Source organism: Chaetura pelagica, unplaced genomic scaffold (genome assembly GCF_000747805.2).
Source record: "Chaetura pelagica isolate M959 unplaced genomic scaffold, ChaPel_1.0 scaffold725, whole genome shotgun sequence".
In the NCBI taxonomy this organism is placed as follows: domain Eukaryota; kingdom Metazoa; phylum Chordata; class Aves; order Apodiformes; family Apodidae; genus Chaetura; species Chaetura pelagica.
Window position 1 is genome coordinate 826,474 of NW_009953490.1, and position 11,811 is coordinate 838,284.

The 11,811-nt window shown below is 39.9% G+C and overlaps 1 protein-coding gene across 1 annotated transcript in view; it reads right to left on the bottom strand.

Annotated features, from left to right (window-relative positions):
• Positions 1-11,590: 11,590 nt before the first annotated feature.
• SLC17A8 (solute carrier family 17 (vesicular glutamate transporter), member 8) overlaps positions 11,591-11,811 on the bottom strand; it is a 25,969-nt gene continuing 25,748 nt past the window's right edge. Inside the window, exon 13 of the mRNA XM_009999043.1 lies at positions 11,591-11,807. Coding sequence (XP_009997345.1) covers positions 11,591-11,807 — 217 coding nt within the window. The remainder of the gene's footprint in view (positions 11,808-11,811) is intronic.

Consider the following 11,811-nt stretch of genomic DNA (forward strand, 5'->3'; position numbering starts at 1 on the left):
GCAGGAATCAGAAGCTCTCCTACCAACCACTTTGATGTACAGAACTACTTTACAAAAACATCTCCAACCCATGTGAACCAGGCCACATGTAGTGTGGAAAATGAAGTTGCAGTTTTTGATATCTTCAACTTAAGTGAACACAAGACAGCACCAATGATCACTAACTAGGGTTCTGATTATCATGTGCGCTACTGCTGAGTCTTAGCTGCAGCAAACTTACATGTGAAATATTTTTTGGCTGAAGAAGATGTATATGTCTATGTGCAAGTGTTGCTATTTCTACTCAAAGGAAACAGAATCTATACAAGTGATTAACAACTAAATAAATGTCACTGACAACTGAGGAGCAAAAATTGTGCCCTGATCTTTTTCCAGTAGATTTTTCCCCATAATACTGGCTGATGATAAACACAGAACTTGATAGGAGTATCGAAGGTACCAAATGCTGAAGTAATAGTATGAATAGTATGATTATGCTGTTCTAATGTTATTAAACTATTGACTTCCAACATGTAATGCGTGCTGCCAGAATGTCATCCTCCTGTAAATACAACAAAAGTGATTGCTTCCTGCGTGCATGGAAATTACCCAGACACTAGCAGATGATTCTGTATTTCAGATTTTGTCTTATTCATGTGCAGCCAATAAATGTACATCCTACCAAACAAAAGATTGATAGAGAGGAAAAAAACATGCATGTAGCAAAAGCAGTTTTTAGAAATAGAAAATATATTTGTCCTGGATGTATGATATTAACATGGGAATGTACATAGACCCTGGAACTGCATATTTTCCCCCACACATCCAATTCATTCCAGAGAGGGCTTACCACTTACAATTTAGTCCAAGAAAGATAACTCAAAATTAGAAAATAAGAGGGAGCTGCTGTTTTCCCAGTGACAGAATTGCTATTCAAGTAGGTGATGAACTGTAACCTTGAACTGCGCAAGATGTCACTGCTATAGCATGATGCCCTCTATATTCAAAAAATGTTTGCTTGAAGAAACATAAATTCTAAAATCTTTAAGGAAAATTTGACAGAGCATCATCTAGTCGTGTTGCAAAGTTGATCTCAAAATTAAATTTACCAAACATGTGCCTCTCCTCTGGTGTTAAAGATAATACAGAAATAAATTGCCTGAGAAAGAGAGTAATTAATAAATACCAGAGACTGTAAATAAGCAGTAGAACAGAAAAATGAAAGTGAGGTTGAAAATCTTAGTACCACTTCAACTTACAACTCAGACAACTGTATTTTTTATACTTCACACTTTCTAAATCTCTTTTAAACCTAGCATAGTTAATACTCTTTTTATCAGTTTAATCATTGACTGGTTGCTTAACCTGTCTTGTTACTTAGGCCTTTAAAAGTCAACAGATAATAATATGAAATAAATAAAACCTTTGTCACTCATTCCTACATCAAGCTTTACGTAACTCTCCTAAATATGAGTTGCAACAGAAACCTTTGAACAGCATGCCAGTAAAATGGACTGTATTGCAAAGAAGCTGATAAAGTCTTGTTTGGAATATTGTCAATTTATTCCAGGAATTTAAATGTAATTAGCCAGATACTTTAGGCTTCTTGAATGTAATAAATCTCTGCTCTGTAAATATACTGCTCCTCATTTCTTCTTGTGGAACAGCTTGATCTGTAATGGTTTGAACACAGTCCTTCTCCTTTTTGAGGTTGCCAGTAAAAGTGGGCAGACACACGTGATTTCTGTAATAGGAACGTCAGCCAGCAGGTGCTAAAATTAAATGAGACCTTGACTGCCTTTACACCTGAATTTGAACTACTTCAAGGCAGTAACTGAGGTGTGAAAAAGCACTGTTTTGTTGTACTGACCCTTGATCCCTCCACTAGCTATCAGAGTTGAGCAGTATTTTAGCAATCTACTTCCTAGTCCAGAGTTTGAGAAATTAATTGAAAATTGGGGCTGCCTCCATTTTTTTTGCCTATAGATGATGGATATTTACACACTTCCTGCTGGAAAAAAAAAACCTGCTGAAAAAATAGCTTCTCCTAATGCAGCATGAGGGGGACACACATGAAAAGAAGGCAGGGATAACACAGCAGGTAAAACCAATCCAGGTAGCTTCTTGAGTCCATTTTTGGTAACTGGTAAATGACTATAACCGGTAACAAGTGACTGAAGAGCTGAAGACAGGACATACTCTGCTGGACTTGATTCTTTAAAGTAAGGAAGAACTGCTCAGGACTATAAAGATCATGGGAAGGTTTGGTTGCAGTGACAATGGGATAGTGAAATTTAGGAACTGAAGAGGCAGAAACAGGGCAAAAGCAGGATCATAACACTGAACCAGGAGAGTGTGTTTTGGCTTGTCAAAAATCACCTCGTTCAAGCTAAAGAACAGTCCATCCTGAAAAGTGGGAAATCAAGTACAGGTGTCAGGAGGCTCGCATGGATTAGTAACAAGGTCCTACCTAAAATCATAGAAAAGAAGGATACAAGTGGTGGAAGCAGTGTCAAGTGGCCCTGGTGGAATCTACAGCATGCAAAGCATGCAGGGATGTTGTTATTAAAGCCAAAGCCTACCTGACATTGTATCTGGTGAGAGATATAATATTAGGAAAAACTTTGCCAACAGGTCAAAGCAGGGGATCCCTGCCCCTTGCTCAGCCCTGGTAAGACCCATGTGGACTGCTGGGTCCAGCTGTGGGCTCCCCAGTGCAAGTACAACATGGACTTACTGAAGCAAGTCCAGTGAAGACCTGTGAAGCTGTTTAATAGGTGGCAGCATCTGACATGTGAGGAGAGGCTGAGAGAGCTAGGACTGTTCAGCCTTGAGAAGGCTCAAGGGGCTTCTCATCAATGTATATGAGATGAAGAAGATGGAGCCAGACTCTTCTCAGTGATATCCAGTCACAGGACAAGAGTCAGAAGGAATTAATTGAAGTACAGGGAAGAACATTTAAACATATGAAAAAACTGTAAGAGTGGTCAAACACTGGATCAGGTTGTGGAGTCTCCACATTTGAAGATTCACAAAACCCAGACTTGGTCAACTGGCTCTAGCTGATCTTGCTAGATGACTTATAGAGGTCCTTTCCAACCTCGACAATTCTGTAAGAAGTGTTTGTCTATCTGGAATTTAGTAAAGCCTTTGGCACTGTCTCCCACAGCATTCTCCTTCAGAAACTTGTGGCATTGGGCTTGGATAAATGCACTGTAGGCTGGTTAAAAAACTGGCTGGATGGCTGGGCCCAAAAGGTGGTAGTTAATGGAGCTACATCTGGTTAGTGTCCGGCCACAAATGGTGTTCCCCAGGGCTCAGTACTGGATCCTGTTCTCTTTAATATCTGTATTAATGATCTGGATGAGGGGATTAAGTGCACCCTCAGTAACTTTGCAGATGACACCAAGCTAGGGGTGTGTGTGTTGATCTGCTAGAGGTTAGGTAAGCTCTACAGTGGGACCTAGACAGGTTAGATCAGTGGGCCAAGGTTAATTGTATGGGTTTCAACAAGGCCAAGTGCTGGGTCCTGCACTTGGGTCATAACAACCTCATGGTAAGCTACAGACTTGGTGATGTGTGGTTCGAAAGCTGCAATAGGGAGGTGATAGTTGTCCTGTATTTGGCACTGGTGAGGCCACACCTTGAATATTGTGTTCAGTTCTGGGCTCCTCACTATGAGAAGGACATAGAAGTGCTGGAGTGTGTCCAAAAAAGGGCAACGAGGCTTGTGAAGGGCCTAGAGCACAAGTCCTGTGAGGAACAGCTGAGGGAGCTGGGGCTGTTTAGTCTGGAGAAGAGGAGGCTGAGGGGAGACCTCATTGCTCTTTACAACTACCTGAAAGGAGGCTGAAGTGATGAGGAGGACAGCCTCTTCTCCCTGGTGACGTGTGATAGGATCAGAGGGAATGGATGCAAGCTACCCCAGGGGAAGTTTAGGTTAGATATTAGGAAGCATGTTTTCACAGAAAGGGTTGTCAAGTATTGGAATAGTTTGCCCAGGGCATTGATGGAGTCACCATCTCTGGATGCATTTAAACAGCATGTGGACCTGGTGCTTAGGGACATGGCTTAGTGGTGAGCTTGCAGTGTTAGGTCTAAGGTAGGACTAAATGATCTTGGACATCTCTTCCAACCAAAGACATTCTCTGATTCTGTGATTCTGTTATGGAGTAACCAACTTAACCTGGGCACCTTTCACTAAGACACTAGCTACAGAAATCTAGCTCCACACAAAAAATGTAGCATCAATAAATAAATTTAAATGTTAAGCCTATTCACACTTTGGGAAGCACACGAGGTGTGGAAACACAAACTCTGTAAAAGTTTGGCAGATTCTAGTTGCTCGTCCTTAGCTATTTTATAGTTTTTTGTGGGAAGCACCATGGAAAATATGACTTCCCAGAAAGATTTGTACCAACTGTTCCTGATGAAGAAATCTGCATGTGTGTTGTGTTGGGTTGGAGGGTTTGCTAACCTTCAGATGTTGCAGTAATTTGATGGCTCAGTGAAATATCCTGTGATTTTTTAAATATTTTTTTTCCAAATGGAGATGTGCCTGTGTCCTCTGAAACCAATCCCAACCATTGACACAAACCAGAGAATGACATGCTAGCAAACTTCTCCTACAGGCCTTTTTGAAGAGGCAGATTCTTTTGTTAAACTGTAGGGAAGTCTTTCCAATTAATTGGCACAAGTCAGGGCCATATCTTCCCTGAAAGACATAAAATTGCCCAAGAACAACTGCTAGATAATCCTCCTGCTTCAACCATGGCATGAGAGAGCTAGCAGGTCAGTAGGCTTTGGGTCTGCCCTCACCTCTGCTTCATGCATGCTGCAGTTTGTGGGAACCCTGCAGTATTGAGAAGAGCCACCAGAACCAGCTGAAGTAATTCAAGCTGGTTCATACAGGGATAAAAATATGTCCTCTCGCTTGACATATAGAGGAGGCTAGGTGCAGAGGAGTGCATGGGCCAAAGGTATGGCTCTAGAGCACACAAGAATGGATGGATTGGGAGTACTGGGTGGAATGAGAGCTTGGATAAGTTTAGGAGACAGAAGGAATTAGGTGTGGGCTGTTCCTTGTCATATGTAAATGTAACAGCAGAGAGTGCCAATCAGCAAGGGGTATTTTAAGCTGCTCACAGCTTTTCATGAAATTGGAGTAGAAGTTATTGCTTGGAAATAGTAAAAATGTGGATCAGGGATGCAGAAAATGACTTGGAAACACCAGCTGCTCCTCATGATCTGACAGTTCCTGTAACTGATGCAGCCAGCAAGGGCAGGGGACAGGGCCCAGCCTGAAGTTTCCCTCTCAGCTTTGTCAGCGACTTTGCTCTCCAGCTCTGTCCAAGAGTGACCCTTCCCTGTGTGCTCTGGCAGAGCAGAGGGTGCCGAGCAGGCCAGCGTGGCCTTGACCTTTGGCCAGCCAGGGCAGTACCTCTGCTGCCCAACATGGCCTGGCTGCTGCCACTGCTCTGCCAGCACAAGCCTCGGCCCAAAATGTCTGGGTTTGTGGCACAAAAACTAAAAAAAAAAAAAAAAAAAAAAAAAAAAAAAAAAAAAAAAAAAAAAAAAAAAAAAAAAAAAAAGATAATTTATTAAAAATGAACCCCTTGCTATTATTGACTCCATATTGTCCTGGGGTCTTGTGTACTGTTCCATTAACTAGCAAGGGTCAGCTGACACCACACATGAAAACAAGTAAATACAGAGTGAAGATAAAATCCGGTGCAGCTGTGGCTCTTTTCTGTACCATGTCCAAAGTGCTGTGATAGGTAAACCTGCCACAGGTACAGAATGATGGGATGTGGGAAGGGAACAGTGCAGGACAGAGAGTATTGCTGCTCCTCTCTGAGGGAAACCTACCTGCTGTGGTTAATCCCAGCTGACTTGACCTGCCCAATATAGCAGCGTTATTCCACTGGAGCAACGTTACACACATCCAGTTGGTTTTGTCCTTTACATTAATGTCTTTCGCTTCTACGGTCAGGTTACTCTTCAGTACTATGACTTTCCTCTCATCAGCAGGGACCCAGATGCCACTTTCATACTGCTGCAGATTTGTACCAGCACAGACTACAGAAATTACCAGTGGCAGGACATGCACTGGGTCTCTCAGGACATACAGAAACCTTTAGTTTGACTACACACAGGAGAGGGGGCAGGGAACAAACAAATGGAATCAAAGTCCCCTTCCTAAAACAAGAGAAAGTCCCATTCCTCCTATCTTAACCATGGCATCAGCAAGTTTCTCCAATTCCTTTCCTGTTCATTACACCTATGCCCAGCAGAGGGAAATCACCTGGCATGGTGCTTCTGGTGAGCGCTGCCAGTTCCTCATAGCAGAACAATCTGTACTGGGAAGTTTAAATACTTCCCAGTTTACAAAAAGTTGTTGTATTCCCCAGATGGTGATCCAAAGATTTATGAGAGTGCTCTGGGAAACTGCAGCTCTGAGCCAAGGGAGATTTATTTTTCAGGAGTTCACATATTTAACAAAATAGCCATGACCTGCTCAATGGAGCTTTGAATTTGTCATGCAGGTAGAACTAAGCCTAAAACAAGGAGCAAAGTAGATGCCAAAAAGTTTGTACTGCAAGAGTCTGAGCATTAACTTTATTGACAAGATAAATGCAGTTACACATAAACAAATGGAGTCTGTTGGTTGCTGCAGAGAGCCAATACACTGATTAAACAAGGGGGAGAACCAAGTTAGTTGAGTCAAGCTTTTATGATGGGGACTTACAATATCCGAATGGTAGGATCTCTGGGAAAAATGAGTTGGCTTTATTGTGTTATTTTAAAGGTAGGTCAGCACAAAAAATTACAACCTTACCACATTTCTTAGATTCTTTACTTATGGAATTTTGCTTATGGAAGAGCTGTAAAAATGATGAGTAGTATAAACACTAAAATCAAAAAAAAGATTGAGGAAAAAAAAGGAGCAATATTTTCCTGTCACAGGTAAACATTGTTATCAAATAGAAGATAAGAAATAGCCAATACTGGTACATGAGTAATAAAAAGCATTTTTACAAAGAAGCCTGCCAGACTGTCTTCTGCATGTACATATAATGTTGCAGTAGTGTTCACAGGGTGATCTCCCTGCTCGTGTTTTCTAATCCAACATAAGCATTTGAATGTCACAAGAATTAATAGTTTTTAATCTCTCTTAATTTCATGAAAGTTAAACTTTGAATTGAGACCTGAGTGAACTCCCTGAGCCTTGGGACAATGCAGAATATCAGGTCTTGACCCATCCTTTAGGTTTGAACTCAAAAACCTGAAGAACTCCAAGTTCTGTTTCTAGGATCTGGAAGCTGATTTACCCCATTTCCCCTTCTTCCCTCTCTGTTCTTTTAACCACAAGAATTACTCACTCCTCTTTCTTAAAATACAAATAATTAAATATTAAAATATAAAATATCTCAAATTAATTTATTTAATGATAAGTGAGAAGAAAAACAAGAAATCTGTTTGGGTTTTTTTACAAGATTTTCCTTAAATAAACCCTTAAAATAATGAATAAACTTAAAGATCTCTGTAACTATTAACAACAGGAATCAACTGGAAATATTCAAAGCCATGACACATTTTGCATGACCTTGAATTAATTTTTGCCCTGCTACTTTCAAATTAATTATGTTACATGTATTAGACTCCTCCTGGCACTTTGTTAACATCTGGATGCCCTTGTTAATTTTTTTACTCAAAAGACTGTATATTCTTTTGGACTAAGTGATTATTTCACAATATAAGTTTCTACTCAGGTGAAATTTCATTATGACAGGTATTATTTTTTTTTCCTTTCCCACTACCAGGAACATTTTGTTTAACTCTTACATAAATATAAGAGGAATATTAATTACCATTACACTTCTGCTAGTAGTGCCTAGAAAATGTGAGATGTCAAGGAAGTTAAAGCTGCAGCCTTCTTTATAAAGCAAGATGAGTGGATAACTACACTGAACAATATATAGCTAGGACTTATTGTCCTACATTGCCTCTCCTCATACTTAAATTAATATTCCATGGCCTACCGTTTCTTCTACCATTTCATATTGACTTTTCCTTAGTTTGCTTAAGATCTCTTTTCCAATATAAACCAAATTTTGCTTCCTTCTGCATCCAGGAAACCATTTTCAAATAAAACTCTGAGTGTTTAGCACTGTCTTATATTTGAAAATATGTAAAAAAATATTTTGAACAAAAGCTCAGAAAAAAACATAAAAATAATGCAATAAATGAAGTTTAATCAAGCTAATATTTCTCCTCAGAAAATATCATCTGAGTAATTCACAGACATTAGCATTAGAGCCATAATTTTTTGGAGTCAGGTTGGGGTATGACAATTGTTTGCTTGATTGTTTAAATGTTCTAAATTCTATTTTTAAAAGCCAGTTTTAGCAGAAATACCCTCAGTGACTGTGCAGATGCCACAAGGGAAGGTTCTTGGAGCAGACTGGAGATAGAGACATCAAGCAAAACTGTAGTTACAAAGCATCTTTGATCCTAATGAGTTGGTTTTATTCTTGGTCATGTAGTATTGTGGAAGCCACTGTGTAGATCAAAGAGTTGATTAAGTAACCAAGATTTCCAGGAAAGAAAAGTAACTTCCAACCAGTGCTAATGTTTACACTTCTTGCAATGCACCTGAACAATTCTAAATAGATTTCTGAATCTTTGTAGTTCTTTGTCATACCAACATTCACTCCCTTTGTGTTCCTCTCAGTGAGACTGGAAAGTTGCCCTTTATGATTACTGGAAAAATTATGCTTCTTCTCAGAAAATATTATAGAAGCATAGAATGGTTCAGATTGGAAAGGATCTTAAAGATCATCTAGTTCCAAACCCCCTGCATGGGCAGGGACACCTCCCACTGGATAAGGTTGCTCAGAGCCCCATCCAACCTGACATTAAACACTCCCAGGGAGGGGGAATCCACAATGTCTCTGTGCCAGTGTCTCACCACCCTCACAGTCAAGAATTTCTTCCTAGTATCTACTCTAAATCTACCCTTTTTCAGCTTAAAACGCTTCCCCCTCGTCCTATCACTACACGCCCTTGTAAAAAACCCCTCCCCAGCTTTCCTTTAGTCCCTTCAGGCACTGGAAGGCTGCTATAAGGTCTCCCCAGAGCCTTTTCCTCTCCAGGCTGCACAATCCCAACTCTGTCACCCTTTTTCATTGAAGAGGTGCTCCAGCCCTCTGACCACTTTTATGGCCTTCCTCTGGATTCGTTTCAATAGCTCTATATCCTTCTTGCATTGAGGGCTCCAGACCTGGACACAGTACTCCAGGTGGGGCCTCATGAGGGTGGAGTAGAGGGGCAGAATCATCTCCCTCAACTTGTTAGCCACGCTTCTTTTGATGCAGCCCAGGATACAGTTGGTTTTCTGGGTCACGAGTGCAGGTTGCCAGCTCATGTTGGGATTTTCATCAATCAACAGCCCCAGGTCCTTCTCATCAAGGCTGTTCTGAGCTCATCCTCTGCCTTTATTTGTGCTTGGGATCGTCCCAACCCTCTAGCCTTATCGTTTCTAGAACTGTCTATTGTCTGATCTTCTCTTTCCTCTCCGCCTGATTATACTTCCAGATTCTTATATTAAATCCTTTCATATAATGATTTTACCTATTAAAAGTTCCTGCAGTAACTACATGCATGCTAGGAGATTGGAGAGGGAGGAAGATGTTTCATCTGTGCACATACAAAGAAGTGGCCCCCTTTCTATTGTAAGTTGTGGAAATAATTTGACAGCAAGGTCCTGCCACCTAAATCTCCAAGTGTTGACTACAACCTGCAAGAGAGAAGATATTTTCTTATATCTGTTCTAAACGTCAGTAGTGAAATAAGCAACTGTAGTCTAAACTGAAGTGCAGAATTTTGAAATAAATCTATTATTTTCTTTCCTAAGAGAATTAAGCAATAAAGTTTTTTTTTGGAGTGGCTTATTAATAAACTTAATTGTGTCAAGGTAGGATTGAGCTGTACCATAACGATATCTCTGTCATTAAACTATCTCCTGATACCAATTAAAAAGTATTCCCTGTAGTCAAATTAAGTATATATCAATTCACCTCTACTTTATCCATATTTAGTTGTAGGTTGGATTTTGCTGGGTAGAAAAGGAACCAGAGACATGAAAAACAAATCAGCTAACTTACTGGTCTCCCTGTTTAATTACATTTGTACAGAAGATAAATAATCCATGAATTCAAATGAATATACAAGTGTAATTCCACTCATGGTATTCAAACACTTCAAGAAAATAGCAAAATGCATGTCAGAAATTTTCAAATCTCATGTGCATCACAGCGGCTATACATGGAACATGAGAACAATACTAAAGAAACATCACAAAGAACATCATAGGCTAGACAGGATAGCTTTCACTTTAATTTAATGAGGCAGTAATCATGATGCAAGACAAATTAAATCACAGCTTACTGAAATGCTTCATTCTGAAATGAGTGTTACTGTCACAATGAGTCTGTGAGTTGCAAGTGCTTGAGATCATACAGCATGCTCCACTGGCTTATTCTAAAAATGGTAGAAAAAGGCTAAAGCCACTTTATACTATCCAACATATACCAATGGCAAAAGATAATTACTTTTGGACATATATACTCTGTTAATTCCCAAATGGTTCAATACTTCATTTGCAGCAACAGCAAAACTGAGGTATTGAAAAGTTACAGATCCAGAACTTAAGACTTTACTTGTGTAAGATCATTCACCTAAATGAGGACTGTTGGGGGTTGAGGCCAGGAACTCTATCAGTATAATACTAGAAAAATATATTTAAATTACTTCACAATAATTGATTGTGTGAGGAATCTAATCCCAACAGGACTAAGATTTCCTTTTATAAGGATTAATAATATTGCATCACTAACGATGATTTTGTATTCAAAATTATTTCATGCCAGCACAAAATCTTTGAAGAAGGAGGACTCTCACAAGTATCCATTTTATTGCCTTATCCAGACTCTGTGGGCTGTGCATATAAAGCAGACCATCAATAAATTTGAAGGAACTGTTGAAGCAATACCATGCCATCTCTGCTACATGTTCCTCTTCCTGTTGTTGAGTGACCATTAGTAATAAAATACAGACTACTGCCATACATCTGTTTTTCTTTCAGCATGAGTTTGTAGTTTGGCATGGATCAAGCAGCTCAAATAACAACCTACAGGAATCCTAAACAGGCAAACAAGGCCACTCAAGGCAGGTTTTTATGCCACTGGATTCCCAGTAATTAAATATATGACTGTGGATCCACCATGTGACCTTGTCCTTTCTCTGTTTAGTTGAGATGAGGACACTCTTTGCTCCTGCAGCCATAGGCTTGTACGAGGCAGGAGCTCTGCCAGGGCTGGTCATCTCCTAACAGGAGCAGGATACAATGGCTGAGTGAGGATTTAGTATCACCTCTCCCAGTCCCATAGTTGTTAGCTCTCTTCCATACTATTAGAAGGAAATACCACCCCTTGCATCTAGCCACGTGGACAGATGCTGCATGATTGAATAAGAAAATAAATATGGATACTTTATTATTTGGGGTGGTTGGGCAGAAGAGGGGATGGTACAAACCTTGCAATTTCAAGTATTATGACAAATCTTGAAAATTTCCGTTTTCATAATGGTAAGAAGTCTGTTCTTCCATGTCTTGAGTTACTTGCTTTTGCTTTCTCCATTCCCTTCTCTGTACTTCACAGTTTTGACTGGTAGCACCGTACGTTTTCTTTGGACTAACAAAAGATTCATTGTTCATCTCTGTTTCTTCAGCCAGTTCATCCTGATCAATTATGCCGCATTTCTCTTCACTGA